The following is a 24213-nucleotide window of genomic DNA, read 5'->3' on the forward strand; positions in this document are numbered from 1 at the left end:
CAACCAGATTCTGATCACCACCCTAACTGATTTGATTCTTTTGCCGGCGTTATCTGAAGAAATGAATCAATCCTGACTCAAAAACTACTGTATAGCACGTGTCATGTACGTAAATCACCTCTGAATCTGCCGCGTCCGGCAGTGATCCGAGAACTCACCTAAAGCCTCCCCGATGGGCAACCCTGGGGGGTTCTCATCAGCGAAGCTGTTCAGATGTGAAGGAAGAACGGGGCCAGGCTGCGCGACGGCCCGCAGAGGACCGTGGCCCCCCTGCAGCATGGGAGGGGGCTGCTGCTCGGGAACTGCAGCCTCCGCAGGAGGGGACTGCGGCCGATGAGAAACGGAATTATGAAAAAAAGCGTTGCTGGGGCCCGCCTGACAGGCGGCAGAGAGCTGAGGCGGCGGCTGGCCCAGCGGGCTCTGCTGCGGGGCTCCCTGGCTCGGGTGGGGCGGCATCTGATTTGGTTGCTCAGGGAAGTTACTCGGCGGCTGCTCTGACGAGGCGCGCTGCGGCGGGGCTGGAAACGGCGCCCTCGGCAGCTGGGGAAGCGGATGAAAGTGGCGGCCGGGGGTCGCATACTGTGCGTGAGGAGCAGGAAGAGGAAGATTTATGTGTCTGGGGTTGAGATTATCTTTGCGGTGAAATTTGGGATAAACAACGCCGGGACGTGATTCAGGACTTCTGTTCTGTGGATTTGATTCCAAATCCATCTAAAAGAAAGAAGTAGTTTTTTAGCTGCAGAAGATCTAAGTCCTGTGGTTCACCACCTTTTCCCACCCCTAGCACATCTAAAAGATATGATCCATTCGTATCCGTAATAGCAGGAGCGCTGGGGGCCCAATAAATCGCTTTCTTACAATCAAATGAGGGAATATTCTTTAAATTAGGAAGGATGAAACAGAAAAACCCACATATTAAATGTGAGTCACAAGGAAAGATACTACTATTTTACTGGCATATCCACTTTAATTCCTTTGAAAACATTATTTTTATTTTCACACTTTCTTCCTTGGAAAGATAACCATTTACTTCTTTCTGATATAAATCATTAAAATGTGTTCTTTCCTTCTGATCTTATTGTTTTTATACATCGCTTCCTCAAACATATCTACATTAATATTTAAAAGTCTGTCTAAACTTGGAAGTAAACAGAAAAAAAGTACTATATCACCTTTGCATTAAAAGCTTGGCTGTCAGTTTTTGCCATTATTCCTTCAACAGACACTTACTGAGGGCCTGCCAAGGACACTGTGCCTGGGGCTGGAGATAAGAAAGCAGTCAGACGTAGTCTGTGCGCCCAGGAGTGCAGAGCGGGCGTTGGCAAACTGCGACCCCCAGGCCACCTCCAGCCCAGCAGATTTCTGTGCATAAAGTGCTACCGCAGCACAGCCACGGTTGTACAAGTTGACACGCTGTCTACGGCTGCTTCCTCACTACAGTGGCAGAGGTGAGCGGCTGCAATGGAAACCACACGGCCCACAAAGCCTGAAAATTTAGTATCTGGCCTTTCATAGAACAAGTATGCTAAGCTCTAAGCTCTGGTTTAGAGTCCAGTAGAGGATACCAACGTGTAAACATAAAATTAGAGGTGTTGTAAGAGGACGTGAGATGACATCCTAGAGCTTGAGAAAATTAAAGGCGACTTCACAGAGATAATGATAATCTTGCATAAAAAGCTGGAGTTTTTAATCTAGTATGAGGGAAGTACATACTAGATAAAGGTAACAGCTTATACACTGAAGCAGATTTGAGACGAGAGGTTCTGTGCACACAGAGCTACAACTGGACTTACACGCTAATGTCCCCCTTCTTGAAATCAGATGAAACTGCAGAAGCCCAAGTACACAAGACCCTGAATGAGTCAGTACTGAGGCTAGACGTCTCTTTAACCCTGTAAAAACTGTGGCCAGGCTACCGAAGGTTTTCAAGCTAGGGAGCACTGTCATCCTTCTGAAACCCAAGTCTGATCTTAGGTGCCATGAAACTGACTACTCTCAAGAGGGCAGAACAAGCAGTCTGCTCCTGAATTGAAGCTGGGGTGCGCCGGCAACCAAGCTACTCCCCCAAATGGCCGCAATGGGCCAGCCATGCCCCAAGAGCACTCTCGCGTCTATAGCTCAAACGGACCAGCGTTCAATCTGGCCGACAAGATCCTGAAGACTACTGGGTGTACATAAATTACTGAGAAGATGAAATGAGAAGGGTGGTCACTCGGGAATGCCCCCGTCTTCCCAAGCAGCTGCAATGCCTGCTCTTCAGCTGTCTCAGAACCTGATTAAGGCTCTTTATCAACAAACATTTTACCCTATAAATCTTCATCTTTTTGATGACTCAAGTGACATTTCAGCTGAGATACACCTTTCTCCAAAAGATACTGTTGATAGGCACACTCTGATCGCATCAGGGAGACCATGATTAGAGGTCAAGGTTGTCTGTGGATAAGCTAATGTTTCAATTGCCTTCTTCACTTCTGACTTTGACGTGGAGAAGAAGCTGGACCAGTGCCGCAGAGATTTAGATCAAGACTGGGTTCCTCTATGATACTACAATGGGCTAAGCCGGGGAGATGACTGTAAAGTCTGAAGGAGCCTGACTCTGACATTATCAGAATTAGATTCTCCTCTATTGCTTTCCTCTTAATCCTGAGTCAAGGAGAGCTAGGGCATTTTCCCCCTAGGCCCCAGGACGAAGCATCAGGGTGGAAAAGAAAATGAAACATGTCAATCAGGTTGCCTAGTCCCCTAACAGGGAAAGACCACAACAGAAAATTTTTAAAAAGGACGTGAGAGACATCTGGCTATCTCGGCTTCAGCTGCTCTGACAGCACCTAAGACTCTACCCGTTGGGTCTGTCCTAACCCTAACCCTGGCCCTCTGACTACAGGTGCTGCTGCTGTACCACCCCACACGCCCTCTGCCTTCTCTCTGCGCCCTTTCCCAAACACACAGGGCACCTACTTGCACTGCTGCTTCCCTCTTACTCTGTCAGCAAGCTCCCCTGGGTGCCTAATTGGCACTGCAGCTCCTCCAATGGGTACTGAGCCCTTCCAGCCGTATAAACTGGGAGTCAGAGCTGCTTATGAGGCATAAGTAACTGAATATAGAGAACAGTTGCTAAAAGCCAGCCTGAGGCTGCAGATACAGATCTGGAAGTCACTATCAGGGAGCAAGTAATGGAAATTGTGGAATCAGACTAGTTTATGGTAAGAAAGCACAGAATGCAAAGAGAGGTATGGGACCATGACAGAACCCTGGGAAACCCCAACTTAAGGACTAGGGACAGACGGGAAGGGGTGGACAGGAAGTTATAAAAGAGAGAGAAGGTCACGTTAGAAAGAGTTGTGATAAGCAGAAATGTGTGTCAAAGAAACCAAAAGAAACAAGATGGTCAAGAAGAAAGAGGTAGAAAATAGTGCCAAATACCGAAGAAAAGTCAAGTAAGGCTACAACTGAAGCTTGTTCATAAGATTTGGTCACTTTGAGTTTTTTTTTTTTTTTTGGCTGCGCCACTTGCAGGATCTTAGTTCCCCAACCAGGGATCAAACCCGGGCCCACGGCAGGGAAAGAGCGGAGTCCTAGCAACTGGACTGCCGGGGAAGTCCCTGGTCACTTTGAGCTCAACAGTTTTAGTGAAATGTTAAGGCCTAATACTAGTCTGTGTTGGTTAAGGGACAAATAAGAGATGAGGGGGAAAAGGAGAAATTAGACAGTAGCTATATAAAGGAAATAAAGGCCTTATATATAAAGTGCCTTTTAAAAAAACAGTCTACCAATCAATTTACTTACAGGCTGAGGAGGAAGAACCAGTAGCTGGAAAGAATCTGAAGATAAATGAAGAGAAGGGACAAGGTCTGTGAGGTGACCGGAAGAGGAGAGATAAGTCTTAATGGAAACTCTTCCTCTGAGATCGGTGATACAGAATCTTCCTCTGAGATTCGTGTGTTCAAGGACACACGAAAAGTGTGAGGACTAAAGTTCTGAGTTAACAGCATGAAATCCTGATGAATTTCACTCTAAGGCAACGTCATCTCCTGATCGTAAAAGCAACAGGTAGAAGGTAAGCAGGCATCAGAGAGCCTGCTGAGAAAACTGGGCAAAGGAGCCAGGCACATACAAAGGCAACGAGGACGCTGCCCATGGGCTCCCTGGGATTAGAAAGCATGAATTTCTAGTGGCACTAACTCAACCAATGATTTGATTTTCCCTAACTGGTTCACGAGCACAGAAGCAGAAAAAGCAGATGAACAAACAGGTTAAGAGTTAAGGATGCACACAGCAGGTGTGATGAGAGAACAAGGTGAGGGACTTGAGGAAGTTAAGTCTTCCTTCCGCACTGTTACAGCTCTTCCCAATCTGAGATAATTTTTAATAACACGTCTATAGCTGTGTCTTCATTTATTACTTTATCATTGGAAGTCTCTGAATTCAAGTCTAGCGCTAAATAACACAATTTGAGAAAAGTATTCTGATAAATAAAATACTGTAGACAAAGAAAAGGTAGAGGGAGAGAGTGCAACATGACCCACCAGATCCTCATGGAACAACAAACATAAAAGATATACATAAAAAGGTGGATAATTTTCTTTAAAACACCAGGATTCCAAGATGATCAATCAAACTAACTCCATTAGAACAATGCATTCACTAAAGGTAAACCACATACCTGTTTTGATTCTGTAGGCTTTTTCTCTGGTGTCCGAATTTTATTAATTTCAGGTCCAGGATTATTTGTTTCACTTTTACCTAAGAAAATATTTCAAAATTCTTATAAATTGTCTCCAGTAGATGTTACAAGATGCCAATGCCTATCCAATATTAGACAAAGAAGTAGAATATTTTAAACATTTTTCAACAATTATTAATTGATTATTACTGCTTGGGTTTTGTTCTTAAATTTTCAGAGTTGCAATTTCTCTGCAAGAAAGAAAATTTATAAATGAAGCAAATCTCTCTGACAAGGCAAAAACTTAACAAGGGAATAACCTTAAAATATCAAATAACTCCAAAGATAACTGCCCATTCTCCAGGAATTTACAGCCTCATTTTCTTAAACTAGACCTAGAAAAGGCCTATTTATAAAGGCTTACTACTTTGGCCATTTACAAATGCAATTAAGCAAAAATCCAAATAATGTGTCAATGTAATTCAGTAAAGGAATCTAAACTAAATAAAGGTATTCTGAAAAAAATGCAGTTATACTTTTTTAAAAGTAATAATATCAAACTAAATATAAGTGATAACAAACATTAAAGGAAGCAATATTAAGGTTAAAAAAAATCACAATTATAATAGACAAATAATGCTAGCTCACGCACGTGAAAGGCTTTTAATCTATAAAAACTAACTACTGGATATTTTAAATCCCTTGAAAGAATCCTTAATTTGGGTTCTTCCTTGAAAACATTCTTTTAAGAATGCCACTGGAACTTCGTGCCAGAATAGCCTTACTACTAAACTTTAAGAAATGAAAACTACAATGTCTGAGATGAAAAATACACTGGATGGAATTAGTAGATGTTTAGACCCCGCAGAAGAAAAACTTGGTGAACTTGAAGGCATAGCAATAGAAACAATGCAAGGTGAAACACAAAAAGCAAAAAAGAATTTTTGAAAAGATGAAAAGAGCATCCGTGAAATGTGGGGTAACTTTAAGAAGCGTAATAAATGGGTAGTTGGAATTCCTGAAGAGAAAAAGAGGTGAGACAGAAACAATTTCTGAATAAAGGTCAAAAATTACCAAACTGATGAAAACTGTAAACCCACAGAGATACAAGAAGCTCAACAAACCACAAACACAAGAAGCATGAAGAAAACTACACCGAGGAATATCATTTCATCGTAAACAAATGACTAAAACCCAGTATAAAAATAAGTTCTTAAAAGCAGTCAGAGTGGGAAAAAAGACATGTTATATGCAGAAAAGCAAAGATAAGGATGGCATCAGATTTCTCACTAAAAATAATGTAAGGAAGAAAACAGTAGAGTAACATCATTAAAATACTGAAGATAAAAACTATCAACCAAGACTCTATACCCTGTAAATAAAAACATTTTTTCAGACATACAAATGCTGAAAGAATTCATTGCCAGCAGACCTGAACTACAAGGAATGTTAAAAGAAGTCCTTCAGGCAGAAGAAAAATTACTGAAATAGAAACATGAATATACGGAAAGAAATCAAGATTACCAGAAGTATTAACTACATGGATAGATATAAAAGATTATTTTTCTTATTATTTAAAACTTTTTAAATAGATACTTGGCTCTTTAAATGAAAATAATAACAATGTTTGAGGCTTATAACATAGGAAAAGTAAAATAAATGCATGATAACAACAGATAAAGACCAGAAGAGGAAAACCTGTAATACTGTGAGGTTCCTTTTCTGTACCTGAGTGGTAAAACATAAATTGGAAAGTAAACTGTGTTAAGTTAAAGAACTCTCAGAATGGGAGAAAATATTTGCAAAGGAAGCAACCAACAAAGGGTTAATCTCCAAAATATACAAGCAGCTCAATATCAAAAAACCAGATAACCCAATCCAAAAATGGGCAGAAGACCTAAACAGACATTTCTCCAAAAAAGATATACAGATTGCCAACAAACGCATGAAAGGATGCTCAACATCACTAATCGTTAGAGAAATGCAAATCAAAACCACAATGAGATATCACCTCACACTGGTCATGGCCATCAACAAAAAATCTACAAACAATAAATACTGGAGAGGGTGTGGAGAAACCGAAACCCTCATATACTGTTGGTGGGAATGTAAATTGATACAGCCACTATGAAGAACAGCACGGAGGTTCTTTACAAAATTAAAAACAAAACTACCATACGACCCAGCAATCCTACTACTGGGCATATACCCTGAGAAAACCATAATTCAAAAAGAGTCAGGTACCCCAGTGTTCACTGCAGCACTAATTACAATAGCCAGGACATGGAAGCAACCTAAGTGTCCATCGACAGATGAATGCATAAAGAAAATCTGGCACATATATACAATGGAGTATTACTCAGCCATAGAAGGAAACGAAACTGAGTTATTTGTACTGAGGTGGATGGACCTAGAGTGTGTCATACACAGTGAAGTAAGTCAGAAAGAGAAAAACAGATACCATATGCTAACACATATATATGGAATCTAAAAAAAAAAAGAAAAGAAAAGGTTCTCATGAACCTAGGGGCAGGACAGGAATAAAGATGCAGGCATATAGAATGGACTTGAGGACACGGGGAGGGGGAAGGGTAAGCTGAGACAAAGTGAGAGAGTGGCATGGACATATATACACTACCAAATGTAAAACAGATAGCTAATGGGAAGCAGCCGTATAGCATAGGGAGATCAGCTCAGTGCTTTGTGACCCCCTAGAGGGGTGGGATAGGGAGGGTGGAAGGGAGATGCAAGAGGGAGGGGATACGGGGATATATGTATATGTATAGCTGATTCACTTAGTCATACAGCAGAAACTAACACACCATTGTAAAGCAATTATACTCCAATCAAGATGTTAAAAAAAAAAGATACCCCACATCCAAAGATAAAGGAGAAGCCGCAGTAAGACAGTTGGAGGGGTGCAATCACAATAAAATCAAATCCCATGACCACTGGGTGGGTGACTCACAAACTGGAGAACATTTACACCACAGAAGTCCACCCACTGGAGTGAAGGTTCTGAGCCCCACGTCAGGCTTCCCAAACTGGGGGTCTGGCAACGGGACGAGGATTTCCTAGAGAATCAGGCTTTGAAGACTAGTGGGATTTGATTGCAGGACTTCAACAGGACTGGGGGAAAGAGAGACTCCACTCTTGGAGGGCACACACAAAGCACTGTGCGCATCGGGACCCAGGGGAAGGAGCAGTGATCCGTAGGAGACCGAACCAGAACCACCTGATAGGGTTGTAGGGTCTCCTGCAGAGGCGGGGTGGCTGTGTCTCACCATGAGGAGAAGGACACTGTCAGCAGAAGTTCTGGGAAGTACTACTTGGCATGAGCCCTCCCAGAGTCCGCCATTAGCCCCACCAAAGAGCCAGGTAGGCTCCAGTGCTGGGTCGCCTCAGGCTAAACAACCAACAGGGAGGGAACTCAACCCCACCCATCAGCAGACAAGTGGATTCAAGTTTTACTGAGCTCTGCCCACCACAGCAACAGTCAGCTCTACCCACCTCCAGTCCCTCCCATCAGGAAGCTTGCACAAGCCTCTTAGATAGCCTCATCCACCAGAGGGCAGACAGCAGAAGCAAGAACTCCAATCCTGCAGCCTGTGGAACGAAAACCACATTCACAGAAAGACAGACAAAATGAAAAGGCAGAGGACTATGTACCAGATGAAGGAACAAGATAAAACCCCAGAAAAACAACGAAATGAAGTGAAGATAGGCAACCTTCCAGGAAAAGAATTCAGACTAATGATAGTGAAGATGATCCAGGACCTTGGAGAAAGAATGGAGGCAAACATCAAGAAGATGTAAGAAATGTTTAACAAAGACCTAGAAGAATTAAAGAACAAACACCTAGAAGAATTAAAGAACAAAGAAGCAGAGATGAACAATACAATAACTGAAATGAAAAATACACTAGAAGGAATCAATAGCAGAATAATTGAGGCATAAGAACGGATAAGTGACCTGCAAGACAGAATGGTGGAATTCACTGCCATGCAAGAGAATAAAGAAAAACAGAATGAAAAGAAATGAAGACAGCCAAAGAGACCTCTGGGACAACATTAAACACAACAACATTCACATTACAGGGTTTCCAGAAGGAGAAGAGAGAGAGAAAGGACCCGAAAAAAATATCTGAAGAGATTACAGTCAAAAACTTCCCTAACATGGTAAAGTAAGTAGCCACCCAAGTCCAGGAAGCGCAAAGAATCCCAGGCAGGAGAAACCCAAGGAGAAACACAACGAGATACATAGTAATCAAACTGACAAAAATTAAAGACAAAGAAAAATCATTGAAAGCAACAAGGGAAAAATGACAAATAACATATAAGGGAACTCCCATAAGGTGAACAGCTGATTTCTCAGCAGAAACTCTACAAGCCAGAAGGGAGTGGCACGATATATTTAAAGTGATAAAAAGGAAGAACCTACAACCAAGATTACTCTACCCGGCAAGGATCTCATTCATATTTGATGGAGAAATCAAAAGCTTTATAGACAAGCAAAAGTGAAGAGAATTCAGCACCACCAAACCAGCTCCACAACAAATGCTAAAGGAACTTTTCTAAGTGGGAAACACAAGAGAAGAAAACGACCTACAAAAAAAACCCCATAATAATTAAGAAAATGGTAACAGGAACATATATATATTGATAATTACCTTAAACATGAATGGATTAAATGCTCCAACCAAAAGACACAGGCTCACTGAATAGATACAGGAACAAGACCCATATATATGCTGTCTACAAGAGACCCACTTCAGACCTAGGGACACATACAGACTGAAAGGGAGGGGATGGAAAAGGATATTCCATGCAAATGGAAATCAAAAGAAAGCTGGAGTAGCAATATTCATACCAGATAAAACAGACTTTAAATAAAGAATGTTACAAGAGACAAGGAAGGACACTATATAATGATCAAGGGATCAATCCAAGAAGAAGATATAACAATTATAAATATATATGCACCCAACATGGGAGCACCTCAACACATAAGGCAACTGCTAACAGGTATAAAAAAGGAAATCGACAGTAAAACAGTAATAGTGAGGGACGTTAACACTTCACTTACACCAATGGACAGATCATCCAGACAGAAAATTAATAAGGAAACATAAGCTTTAAATGACACAACAGAACAGACAGAGTTAATTGATACTTATAGGACATTCCATCCAAAAACAGCAGATTACACTTTCTTCTCACGTGCACATGGAACATTCTCCAGGATAGATCACACCTTGGGTCACAAATCAAGGCTTGGTAAATTTAAGAAAATCGAAATCATATCAAGCATCTTTTCTGACCAAAACACCATGAGATTAGAAATCCATTACAGGGAAAAAAAAGTAAAAAACACAAACACATGGAGGCTAAACAATACGTTACTAAATAACCAAGAGATCACTGAAGAAATCAAAGAGGAAATCAAAAAAACACCTAAAGACAAATGACAGTGAAAACACGATCCAAAACCTATGGGATGCAGCAAAAGCAGTTCTAAGAGGGAAGTTTATAGCATTACAAGCCTACCTCAAGAAACAAGAAAAATCTCAAATAAACAATCTAACCTTACACCTGAAGGAACTAGAAAAAGGAGAACAAACAAAACCCAAAGTTAGTAGAAGGAAAGAAATCATAAAGATCAGAGCAGAAATAAATGAAACAGAAACAAAGAAAACTATAGCACAGATCAATAAAACTCAAAACTGGTTCTCTGAGAAGATAAACAAAACTGATAAACCTTTAGCCAGACTCAACAAGAAAACGAGGAAGAGGACACAAATCAGTAAAATTAGAAATGAAAAAGGGGAAGTTACAATGGACACTGGAGAAATATAAAGCAGAGACTTTATATTTCTTAAGAGAATCTTAAGAGACTACTACAGATCTTAAGAGACTACTACAAGCAACTCTATGCCAGAAGAAATGGACAAATTCTTAGCAAGGTATAACCTTCCAAGACTGAACCAGGAAGAAATGGAAAATATGAACAGACCAATCACAAGCAAGTAATGAAATTGAAACTGTGATTAAAAATCTTCCAACAAACAAAAGTCCAGGACCAGATGTCTTCACAGGTGAATTCTATCAAACATTTAAAGAAGAGCTAACACCCATCCTTCTCAAACTCTTCCAAACAACTGCAGAGGAAGGAACACTCCCAAACTCATTCTACAAGGCCACCATCATCCTGATACCAAAACCAGACAGAGATACTATAAGAGAAGAAAATTACAGACCAATATCAACGATGAATATAGAAGCAAAAATCCTCAACAAAATACTAGCAAACAGAATCCAACAACACATTAAAAGGATCATACACCATGATCAAGTGGGATTTATCCCAGGGATGCAAGGATTCTTCAGTATACGCAAATCAACCAATGTGATACACCATATTAACAAACTGAAGAATAAAAACCATATGATCATCTCAATAGATGCAGAAAAGCTTTTGACAAAATTCAACACATATTTATGATAAAAACTCTCCAGAAAGTGGGCATAGAGGGAACCTACTTCAACATAATAAAGGCCATATATGACAAACCCACAGCAAACATCATTCTCAATGGTGAAAAACGGAAAGCATTTCCTCTAAGATCATGAACATGACAAGGATGTCCACCCTCGCCACTATTATTCAACATCGTTTTGGAAGTGCTAGTCACGGCAATCAGAGAAGAAAAAGAAATAAAAGGAATACAAATTGCAAAATAAGAAGTAAAACGGTCACTGTTTGCAGATGACATGATACTATACATAGAGAATCCTAAAGATGCCACCAGAAAACTGCTAGAGCTAATCAATGAATTTGGTAAAGTTGCAGGATACAAAACTAATGCACAGAAATCTCTTGCATTCCTATACGCTAACAACGAAAGATCAGAAAGAGAAATTAAGGGAACAATCCCATTCGCCATTGCAACAAAAAGAACAAAATACCTAGGAAAAACCTACCTAAGGAGGTAAAAGACCTGTATTCGGAAAACTGTAAGACACTGATGAAAGAAATCAAAGATGACACAAATGGAGAGATAGACCATGTTCTTGGGTTGAAAGAATCGATATTGTAAAAATGACGATACTACCCAAAGCAATCTACAGATTCAATGCAATCCTTATCAAATTACCAGGCATTTTTTACAGAACTAGAACAAAGAGTCTTAAAATCTGTAGGGAGACACAAAAGACCCTGAATAGCCAAAGCAGTCTTGAGGTAAAAAAATGGAGCTGGAGGAATCAGACTCCCTGACTTCAGACTATATTGCAAAGCTAGAGTAATCAAGACAATATGGTACTGGCACAAAACCAGAAATATAGATCAATGGAACAGGATAGAAAGCCCAGGGATAAACCCACGCACCTATGGTCAACTAATCTATGACAAAGGAGGCAAGGATATACAATGGAGAAAAGACAGTCTCTTCGATAAGTGGTGCTGGGAAAACTGGACAGTTACATGTAAAAGAGTGAAATTAGAACATTCCCTGACACCATACACAAAAATTAACCCCAAATGGATTAGAGACCTAAATGTTAAGACCAGACACTATAAAACTCTTAGAGGAAAACATAGGCAGAACACTCTTTGACATAAATCACAGCAAGATCTTTTTTGAGATCTACCTCCTAGAGTAATGGAACTTAAAACAAAAATTAAAAAATGGGACCTAATGAAATTTAAAAGCTTTTGAACAGCAAAGGAAACTACAAACAAGATGAAAAGATAACCCTCAGAATGGGAGAAAATACTTGCAAACGAATCAACAGACAAAGGATTAATCTCCAAAATATATAAACAGCTCATGCAGCTCAATATTAAAAAAAAACAAACAACCCAATCAAGAAATGGGCAGAAGACCTAAATAGACATTTCTCTAAAGACGACACACAGATGGCCAAGAAGCACATGAAAAGCTGCTCAACATCACTAATTAGAGAAATGCAAATCAAAACTACAATGAGGTATCACCTCACACTGGTTAGAATGGGCCTCATCAGAAAATCTACAAACCACAAATTCTGGAGAGGGTGTGGAGAAAAGGGAACCCTCTTGCACTGTTAGTGGGAATGCAAATTGATACAGCCACTATGGAGAACAGTATGGAGGTTCCTTAAAAAACTAAAACTAGAGTTACCATATGACCCAGCAATCCCACTACTGGCATATACCCAGAGAAAACCGTAATTCAAAAAGACACATGCACCCCAATGTTCACTGCAGCACTATTAACAATAGCCAGGTCATGGAAGCAACCTAAATGCCCACTGACAGATGAATGGATGAAGAAGATGTAGTACATGTATGCAATGGAATATCACTCAGCCATAAAAAGGAATGAAATTGGGTCATTGGTAGCGATGTGGATGGATCTAGAGACTGTCATAAAGAGGGAAATAAGTCAGAAAGAGAAAAACAAATATCATATATTAACACATATATGTGGAATGTAGAAAAATGCTACAGATGAACCGGTTTGCAGGGCAGAAATAGAGTCACAGATGTAGAGAACAAACGTATGGACACCAAGGGGGGAAAGTGGCAGTGGGGGATGGTGGTGTGATGAATTGGGCGATTGGGATGGACATGTATACACTGACGTGTATAAAACTGATGACTAATAAGAACCTGCTGTATAAAAAAATTAATAAAATTAAATTTTAAAACTTAAAGGAAAACTAGATAAATACCAATTATATCTGGAGAATTCAATATTCCTCTCTCAATATTCTTTTTTTTCAACGTAGACAGAAAATCAGCAAAGATAAAGCAGACTTGAACAATCCTATCAACCAACTTGACCTATAGCACTAGAGGACTCCATTCTTCTCAAATGTACATGGGCCATTTATAAAGACAGACCGTATCGTGAGCCATAAAACAAATCTCAATACATTCAAAAGGATTCAAGTCAGGCAAAGTATGTTCCCTTACCACAATGGAATTAAAACTAGGAATCAGTTAACAGAAAAATTCTTAGAAAATCCCCAATAACTCACCCAAACTCACCTTTCTAAATAATCCATGGATCTAATTTTAAGAGAAACTAGGAAGTGTACTGAACTGAATGAAATAAAAATAGAACACTGGAATTTTGTGGGATGCACTACTGAGGAGAAAAATTCTAACACTAAGACACCTCTATTAATCTAAGCTTTCGCCTTAACAAAATAAGTGCAAGAGTTGTATTCTGAAAACTTGTTTTTTTTAAAGGCTGAAAGTAAAGACCTTAAAGAAGAGAGAGACACCACGTTCATATAACAGAAGACTAAATATTAAGATGTCAGCTCTCCCCCAGATTGACCTACAGATTCCACACAATCCCAATCAAAATCCCAGCAGGCTTTTTTGGGTAGAAACTCACAAGCTGATTCTAAAATGTATGTGGAAATGCAAAGGACGTGGAATACACAATTTTGAAAAAGAAGAACAAAGTTGGAGGACTCATACTACCTGATTTGAAGACTTCATATGAAGCTACAGTAATCGAGACAGTACATTTGGCATGAACAAACACATGCATCAACAGAAGACGACAGAGACTTCACATAGGCAGTAAACTGATTTTCAACAAAGGCACCAAGTCATCTTAATGGAGGAAGGAGAGTATTTTCAACAAACGGTGTTAGAACAACTGAGCATACATATATACAAAAACAAAACAAAATGAGAACAAAAAACCCTTCAATTCTTACCTCACGCCACATATAAAAATTAACTCAAAGGAGACCTAATATAAGAGCTAAAACTATGAAACGTCTAGAAAAAAACACGGAAGATCTTTGTGATCTTGGATTAGGCAAAAAAAAATCTGACGTAACACCAAAAACATGACCCAAAGAAGAAAACACTGGATAAACTGGACGGCATCAAAAAGGGAAACTTTTATTCTTTGAAAGGTACTGTTAAGAAAATCAAAAGGCAAGCCATATCCTGGGAGAAAATATTTTCAAAACATATACCTAATTAAAGAGTTGTACCCAGAATGTATAAAGAACTCTTATAACTTCGTAAGACAAAGCAATAAAAAAGTGGACAAAAGATACAAACAGACACTTCATCAAAGGTATACAGGTGGCAAATAAGCCCAATGAAAAGATACTCAACATCATTAGTCACTAGGATCATGCAAATTAATACAACAATCAGATACTATCAGATAGCCATAAGCAAGGGTAAAATTTAAAAAGACTGACAATACCAAGTACTAACGAGAGTGTGGAGCAACTGGAAATCTCACACGTACTAAGAGATGAAAAACGATTTGGGCCACTTTGGAAAACAGTATGGCAGCTTCTTATAAAGTTAACAAATGTGCTCAACAAGCTCAATCCTGGGTATTTACCCAAGAGAAATGAAAATATGTTCAATACATATGTTCACAGCAGCTTTACTCATAAGAGCCAAAAATGAGAAATAATTAAGGGTAGGTGAAAACAACTGACGGAGAGACAAAAAACACGGTGGTTCAGGCACATAAGGGAATACCAATCAACAGCAAAAAGGAACAAACAACTGACACAGACAACACAAATACATCTCAAAAGCATTAAGCTAAGTGAATGAAGCCAGACAACATGATTCCATTAATACGACAAACTAGAGAAAAGACCAAAGTATAGGCACAGAAGTCAGGCCAGTGGTTGCCCAGGGCTGGGGCTGGAGGAGGAGGTGACTGACTGCAAAGGGGCATGAGGGAGTTTTCTGCAATGTAAACACCCTGAGTCTTGACACTGTTGGTGGTGAACAGCTCTGGGTATTTGTCAAAACACATCAAACTACATTCCAAAAGGGTGAATTTTACTCTGTATAAATCACACCTCAATAAACCTGACTTTAAAAACTACACAGGGTAATTTTTGCTTATCTATAATTCTAGTAGGCAAGAGACTACGATTTGCGTAAGAAATAACTACTGTGAATAAACTACTGCCACGGTAGCATTGTTTAGTATGCTACAAAAATATTTTGGGTCAACAAAAATGTTTAACAGGAGATGGTTTTCTGTCTCCATTTTAAATGACTACCATTTTTTCTTTCTTTCTGAAGACTGTTATTTTACATCTCGTAAATACTTATTCATCGTAGACAGCCCAGAAAATACAAGCATGCGAAAGAAACAACTACTTGTAACTCCCTATTTTAGAGCTGCCTGTTGTTAGCATTCTGGGCCATGTCCTTCTAGACTTTTTCCTCTGTGCACGACTGCAGCCTTACTCCCTGCAGTTGTACTACAATCCTGTTTTGTTATTAGCTTTTGTCACTCGTTGACACATCAGAAACATATCTCATGCCTACAGATGTGGATCTTGGGTTTTATTTTTTGTTTTTTTTTAACGGCAGTGGAGTTTTGCAAAGTTTGGATGGACTTAACCCCCGACTGTCGGAAATTTGGGTGTTTTTTTTTTTTTTTTTAACATCTTTAATGGAGTATAATTGCTTTACGATGGTGTGTCAGTTTTTGCTTTACAACAAAGTGAGTCAGTTATACATATGTATATGTATAACTGACTCACTTTGTTGTAAATGACTACCATTTAAAAAAAAATCTAAATATTAACATTTTTCCAGGAAACTGATACCATCAATCACAAGTGGTAGGTTACGTGTAAATTTTGTATCTGTGCACATATCTGTATCTTCTGGAGAGAGGATCCGTAGTTTTCACATCAGATTCCCCCTCAGAAAGGTTTCTAATCTATGAACGAGTTAACAATCACACTGTTCAAGGAACCTTATATGTTGATACCTCCTGACACATCATCAATTGAGGAACATGAGGTCAGCAAAGCAACTCACCGTTTCGACTCTGCTCATGCTGATCTTTCTCCGGATGCTGGTTTTGCGTCTGCCCTATGCTGACAGGTGGGTGATGCCCAAGGCCATAAGGTATGGGAGACCCCCGCCCATGTGTCTGTAAGAGGTTCATATTGTAGGCCATTGCTGCCTGGTGTGTAATGATTCGAGGATCAACTGCAAACCTACCCTGGTATCCTGTCCATGGTACCTAGGTTATTATAAGAAATAAAATAATTGCTTTCAGTACATTTTGAAAGACAAACTGCTATAGTGCTATTCATTAGGAAAGAGCAAACACACACAGAGATGTTAATTTTATCAAAATGAATAACTACAAAATGAATGCTAATAGTAACAATTGGTAGAATGACTGCTATATCTCAACTGGCAAACTCCTTGAATCTTTAGTGTGTAAGGGAAAATTGACCATTTCCCTTATACACTAGGTTAGGAAGAAATCAAGGACTTAAAGTTGGTAATTATTCCTTGAGGCATCAAATCATTTTATAGTCTTGAATCATCTTCCCTCAATATGAATGCATATATGTCACTGATTACCATGAAAACTGTCTTTTAAAGTCATAACTGCATAGATATATAGTTTAATAAACTTGAATAAGAGAACAGGGAAAAAATTTAAGAAAAAATTCAGTCTAAGCAGTCTCAACTCAAAAATATGCATTACTATTTTATATGAATAACTAAATCATTTAATGATTTAATTTATTGAACCAAATTCATTTACTGTAGGCAAAATTCAAACAGGTCATTAATTTAATTAATGCTTTTGATTAATTAAACCACAGAAACAGAAAATTTCTTTAGGTGTGTCAAAATATATAATCTCTGCATATTAATATAAAAAGAATAAACACAATGACCTCTGAGCTACCACCACTATTATTTTATTATCATACAACTGTTAAATTCAGACTCTTAGAAATCTTTCAAAGTCTCTTTGACCTAGTAAAATGAAATATAAATCCCAAGGGACTTACTATTTAGAGCAGATGATGTATAATGTCGCCAGGCTGTCTGGGAAGAAATAACTCAGCTAAAATGGAAAGTCTATGGGGGGGGTCGACATAAACGACATATTTCTTATTGACAGTTATTCTCATTGGCTGCCTGGATTGCGAACCATCACGACCAACATGGCTGAAAAATGTTGGCAGCTCGGCGTTTTTGCATTTGGGGGGGTGTAGGCAGGGTGCCAAAGATCCTTGACAATGATCACCTCTACCTGAAACTACAGTACTTATGTTAAATGAAAGAAATATTTTCTAGGCTAAAATTCCTGAATTTGGAAATATCAGTAAACAGCAAATTTTTTAATTACCAAAATACTCAAAAATCTTAAAGAAAAATGAGTTTTAACATAGATGGAAGCCCTCTAAAAATCTATAGTCTTAGAAATGATTTAATAATGTTTTTAAGGGCCAGTAGGATTTCATAAGGTGTGGAATTTCTCAGATAAATTTAGATCTAAGGGAGCTAGGCTAATCCAAACCTTTTTCCCTCCTCCAAAGAAATGTATTTCTCAGGGTTAGTGAATTATATAAGAATGAAAAAGCAAACGATAAAATAAAACATCACTTCACAAAACAAGAGTCCAATTTACTAGCTCTGTTAACTTTTAGCCCAATTTTCCCCAGTAAAAATATTTAAGACAATACAAAGGCTTCTCAATCAAAACACCCAATTTACAGATTTCTTCATAGCCACTGACAATATAGTAACAAATGTTAAGCAACAATTCCCATTTCTTTGGTCATAAAAGCTGCTTTGAATGAAAGAAGCTTACAGACATTGAAAACCAAAAAAAAAAAAAAAAAAAAAAAAAAGAAAAGAGAGAGATTAGTAGAACACTATTTGGGATAGTCACTAATTTAGTGAAGCCTATTTTATCTTATTCAATAGAGAGTATCTTACACATCTACTTACGGGTAAAGGCACGGACATAACTACATTCCCTCCATAGACGGCAGGTACATAAAGAATGCTTGTCCCGGTGTGAGGGTCTATCCTTTGAACAGGGCTTGGAGATTTCCCCAAGTGTGGGTGAGGTCCAAGAGGAGGTGGAGGAGTATATGCTCTAATAGGGTTGCCAATAAGTACAGAAGGATTGGGCTGAACTGAAAAACACACAGAGAAAGGATGCACTCAACAGCTGTACATATTCACGTCGACAAAAATAATTAAAATCATCCAACAGCAAAACACATTCCCCAGCTCTGCCATAAGGTATCTTACATTCAAAGAGTTATCAGTGTGAAAGAGTAGAGCATATTAAAAACACAATCATTCTACCATATTCCCTAAAATTAGCTTGAGATGTACAAAGTACTCCCTTTAAAAACTAGCATAATTCTAAATGTCTTGCAAGGAGCTGGAGACGTATCCTTCAAGAGAGAAAACCATACAGTAAACATTTTTCTGAGACTAGAAAACGTAAACAAGTCTTCAGAACAAAGTTTAGAGTTGCAACTGTAGCACAACCGCATACAAAACATTTAAGCAATTATTGTTTTAAAAGCATAATTCTGCAACATTTAAAATCACTTAAATAAACTTTATCTTGAAAATTTGTATAACCAACATTTGTAGGATATAAATATGTTCCAAAAACTTATGTTGCATAGGAGGCTTAAATGTTCATCCTCAAAACTTCTATGTATGTACCTTGGTACCTACAAAATCACCCCTTTTCAGAAATGACATGTCAAAGCGTTCACAAGAACAGATGTGTTGAATAGAAGAGTCACATGAGCTCCGAAGTGTCAGAGTGTGTGTGTGTCCCTCTCCATCCTCCTCTTTCTAAATGATGAAATTTGGAATAAATGTCTAACATCATAAAAGCAAGTTTTCACAGGGCTAATTTTTCTACTTACCAATTCCATCATTCTGGAAATGATCATTCTGGATATGATGGAGGCTTTTCCCCTTTACAGAAAAACATAAATGTATAATAATTTAAATACACCTAATATTAAAGAACAATAACCATTCTCCTCATCCCATGCAAAATAAGTGTATATAGCAACAATTAAAATTTAAAGACTGTGAGTCTGTAATTAATAACCGTTAGATGCCTTTGAGCCAACCTTCTTATTAAACATTAAGTCAGGGACTCCCCTGGTGGTGCAGTGGCTTAGAATCCGCATGCCAATGCAGGAGACATGGGTTCGATCGCTGGTCTGGGAAGATCCCACATGCCACAGAGCAACTAAGCCCAGGCGCCACAAGTACTGAGCCCACGCACCGCAACTACTGAAGCCCGTGCACCTAGAGCCTGTGCTCCGCAACAAGAGAAGCCATCGCAATGAGAAGGCCGCACACCGCAACGGAGAGTAGGCCCCGCTTGCCCCAACTAGAGAAAGCCTGTGCGCAGCAACGAAGACCCAACACAGCCAAAAATAAATACAATACAATAAAATAAAATAAAATAAAAACATTAAGTCATGGTGCTAGGCCTCAAGTTTCCTCAACTTCAAATTAAGGATATCTAAAATTCTTTTTTCTTTTTAAATTAATTTTTTATAAAAAGATATATGCATCAATATGACTGAAACCTAAATTCTATTCCTTTGCAGCTTTCCTATGATTTTTCTATGAATTAAATGATGAAGTGTAAAAGCTGTTTTCAAGGGAAAATTATCAATCTTCAACTCTTGAGGATGAGAACCTTTAAAATAATAACATGAATGTAAATATGCTTTGGGGTTTATGATATTTTGAGTATGATTCATGGCATCTTAAACTGTAAAATTTACTGAAGGAACAGGAAAATGCACAGTGTCATAATCTGCTTAAGAGAATGTACAAATTTTCTGAAAATCAATGTGGATGTCAAAAGCATCAGACATGTACATATGCTTTAACCCAATAATTGCACTTCCAGGAACCTAAATGTCCATCAGTAGAGAATTTATTAAAATGAGCAATGGCAGATTCGTACAATGGCTAGTCGATCATTAAAAATGGTGACTTTGGGGCAGAAATACGTGAAGAAACATATGGTTCTGAGTTTCTAAACTTTAAAAAATTGTTTTCTCTTTTCATTGGCTAAATGTAACACACTAAGCTGTTACACCACGCAAGCAGCACATTATACAACTTACCCTTCGACCATGTAAATTTTTTATTTGTACATTACATCTGAAAGCTTACGTGAGGGGATAATGTCTATAGCAAGAAGAATTTGTTCTTGACCAAAGCAAAGGTACAGTGATGCTCCACTTCTCTCCCTATCTGTCGGCAACTTTAAATATTCAGGCTAGCACTAAACATCAAAGGCTCATGGTCAGCTGGTCAGCGATGGGTAGGCAAGGGCAGCTAAGCTCTAACTCTTAAAAAGTCAGAAAAAAAAAATAGTCAAGAAAGAATCAGAGTTGGTCCATTAACCAGAAGAGAATGTTCACAGTGACTGTCATTAGCTATTAAAAAAACAAAACAAAACAAAACAACAAAAAAAACAAGCTTCTGAGGAATCGAGAAGTGAAAAGAAAAGCAGGCAGAGGAAAGGAGAAAATGGCAGACAGCAGGGATGGCGGCAACAGGAGGAAGATGAGAAGTGAGCGCAAGAGCGGCCAGAGGCCGACACGCTGACAGAAGAAAGGAAGGGCAGTGACACAGCAGAGACGAGACCGTTCCAAGAGGCTAACAAACCACGCAGAGTTCTTAGCCTCTGAGGACTCGTCAGCCAGGGGTGGCTGTGTGTCAGGTGGGGAAAGTGCGGTCACTGGGTCAGTGTGGAAGGCACGGCAGCCCCCCAAAGACATACACACCCTATTCCCTGGAACCCATGAGTCATCACGCCACGCGGCAAACGGGGCTCTGCAGATATAACTAAGGACTCAAAATAGGAGATTATCCTGGATTATCCGGGGTGATCCAATCTAATCACATGAGCCCTAAAAGCACAGACACCTCTCCAGCTGAGTCAAAGAGATGTGGAAGAAAAGGAAGGAAGAGATGCCGAGAGAGAGAGAAGGCTTCAATGCACCGCTGACAGCTCTGGGAGGTAGGGCCACACGCGAGAACCGGAAAGAAGCCTCCAGAAGCGACGAATGGCTCCCAGCTGACAGCCAGCAAGGAAACAGGGACCTCAGTCCTTAAACCACAAGGACTGGATTCTGCCAACAACCTGCATGACCTTAGAAGCAGATCCTTCGCAGAGCCTCCAGATAAGAGCCCATTCGACCAACACCTTGATCCTGGCCTTGTGAGACCTGGAGCGAAGAAACCAACCAAAAACCTGGACATCTGACTCAAAGAAATATGAGATCATACACGGGTGTCGTTTCTAGTCACTAGGTTTGTGCTACTTTGTTACAACAGCAACAGGAGACCAGTACAGAGAATAACCACTGCCTGGACTGATCCTGCACCGTAAAGCTGGAAGTGTGCCAGACAATATACACCAGCGCTCTGGGTGCTGTGTGATAAACTAAGTGAAAAAGAAACCTGGAAAGGAACAACCGCATCACAGTGCTGTCTTGATGACTCGGCTGATGGAGCTGACGCATATAAAGTATAAAAGGACCTAAATACCTATAGGACTTTATCTGGTTAGGTCACATTACTGATGCCCTGAGCTTAGAACAGCACCCGGCTCAATGCACAGTGCTGAACGAATGGGGGATAAAAAAGCAACTTGGGGCCTCTCACGAAAAAACAGTGGCATATCTGCAAGCACAAGTCAGCACCCTGTACAGTTCAATATGGGAAAACTCCTCTAGCATATTTAGACTTCCCATGCAACTGCAGAGCAATAAGTGTGCTTGGTCTATACAAAATATACAGTGTTTGGTAGCATATAACAAAATAACAATGCAGCAGTAAGCGAGAGCTAACTATGTAGAAAAGTCATTCCGTAACGATAATTCCAAACTTCTGCTAATAAATCTCAGAAAGTATGTCTACCTTTGGTAGAAAGCTTATAAACAAATGTAGTTCACATCATCTGGTTTTTGAGGACCATTTTTTTTACTCAACCGTTTATTCATTCAAGTATTTATCTTTTCATTCACTCATTCTTTCATCATTTTCCACTTATTCATTCAGCAACTGCTCATGAGGGCCCACGATACGTCCACCCCGGGCTGGGCACTGAAGCTACTGAGCCACGTAAGTCTGACATGTCTTCTGATGTCTGGACACTGAGACACAGCATAAGCAGCTAGAGACGGACAGTGAAGAACAATTCACAAACTAAAATCTACAAAACAGTGCTATGGTCTTCTCAGAGGACCCATTTCTGTATATTGTCTATCCTCTGAACAGTTTTTATAGTATGTACAAATGAATCTGTGCCATCTTCACAAAGTTTCTGAACACTGTTCCCAGCACGTGCCCAGGAGTAAGCAGACTGAAGGCAAGCAAATTGTCTTCCTACGGGTTGATTCTGTAGGTGCCCGCGAAAAAGATGCTTTCCTACAAGTAAATGATGTCTGGAGAGTGGGGCAATGAGGCTTAGCTAGGACCACCTGCTCCTGGATCCCCTAATAACTGTACCTCCACTAACCCTTAACCAGAGAGCCTACATCTACTGAGCAGAATAAAGCCATTCGACTGGTAAAGAGCTAGGGGTAGGCTTTGCTGCCAGACACAGTCCTAAGGGAGCACGTTTAACCATCATCCAGCCTTCTGATGATTTTAGCTACATTAAATCTTACTGGGATTTTAAGTCGCAGGCTAACATTAACCTTGCTAGTTTTTAATATTTCTTATGCACAGAATTGCATTAGAAGTTAAACATTAAGGAAACTTGGGGGGAAATTATATGGCTTAGTATCCTGTTTTCAGAAACAGCATGCTTTTCTTGCAATGACGTAAATTCCCCTTCATCAAAAGACTCTAGCATATGAAATAAAACATCTGGAATTTGTTTCAAAATTCTCCAGTGCGTATATGTGGTGGTGGAGTGGTGGGCTGACAGCTGAAACAAGATCAGGGATAAATTGATAGTTAATGAAGCTGGATGACAGGGAATTGATTATACTCATCTATTTATGTATATATTTGAAATTTTCTACAATAGAAAGTTGGATAAAAAAAGACTCCAGTACAAATTCAATCCTCAAAATAATTTAATAGAAGCAAAATACAGTACTGGGGCGTGAAGGGAGAGATGATAACAAAAGTAACCTTTGGCTCACTATAACTTCGTTACCTAAAATTAATATTATTATATATGATATAAGGAACTTTAAATAACCGGGTATATAGACAATTGAGTGAACCTCTGTGTTAGCGACAGTGAAACAACAGACGATATCTACTGGATCAGGGTAGAAAATTTCCCAAAAAGGTAATGAGAAAACACTGGGGAGATGGCTGCTATGGTCCTTAATTCCGCAGCCTTCCTCCCGAAAGAAGGAGGCCCCGCCGCAGCCTCCTGGAGGCATCACAGCCGTTACTCACTTATCAGGCACTTACTGAGCACCCGCCGCGTGCAGAGCGGGGCGGCGCACTAGGCGCCCCAAGAAGCACACAGAACGGGGTTTTTGTCTTCGGGGGGTGTATAGTGTTGGGAAAGCAAGTGGACTCAACATTTATTTTCTTTACCTTTAAGATGAAAACAAAAAGAAAATCAAAGGATCTTGCTTAGGGTCAGCAGACATTTGAAATCATGGCTTGAATCTAGCTGCATCTATGGCACATTAATTGATGTTAACATTGATCAGTTAAGTAAAAAGTTTATTGTATTTATTGTATTTAAGAAT

At 39.4% G+C, this 24213-nt stretch overlaps 1 protein-coding gene across 8 annotated transcripts in view; it reads right to left on the reverse strand.

Moving 5' to 3' along the window:
• The window catches only part of HELZ (helicase with zinc finger), a 153762-nt gene that overhangs the window by 37621 nt on the left and 91928 nt on the right, over positions 1-24213 (reverse strand). For all 8 annotated transcript variants that reach the window (XM_067021928.1, XM_067021927.1, XM_067021926.1 and 5 more), the window contains 5 exons: positions 19378-19429; positions 18431-18621; positions 16487-16694; positions 4664-4743; positions 159-711 (listed from right to left, as the gene is read on the reverse strand). In XM_067021928.1, coding sequence (XP_066878029.1) covers positions 159-711; positions 4664-4743; positions 16487-16694; positions 18431-18621; positions 19378-19429 — 1084 coding nt within the window. The remainder of the gene's footprint in view (positions 1-158; positions 712-4663; positions 4744-16486; positions 16695-18430; positions 18622-19377; positions 19430-24213) is intronic.

This window comes from Kogia breviceps, chromosome 19, assembly GCF_026419965.1.
Source record: "Kogia breviceps isolate mKogBre1 chromosome 19, mKogBre1 haplotype 1, whole genome shotgun sequence".
NCBI classification, from domain to species: domain Eukaryota; kingdom Metazoa; phylum Chordata; class Mammalia; order Artiodactyla; family Physeteridae; genus Kogia; species Kogia breviceps.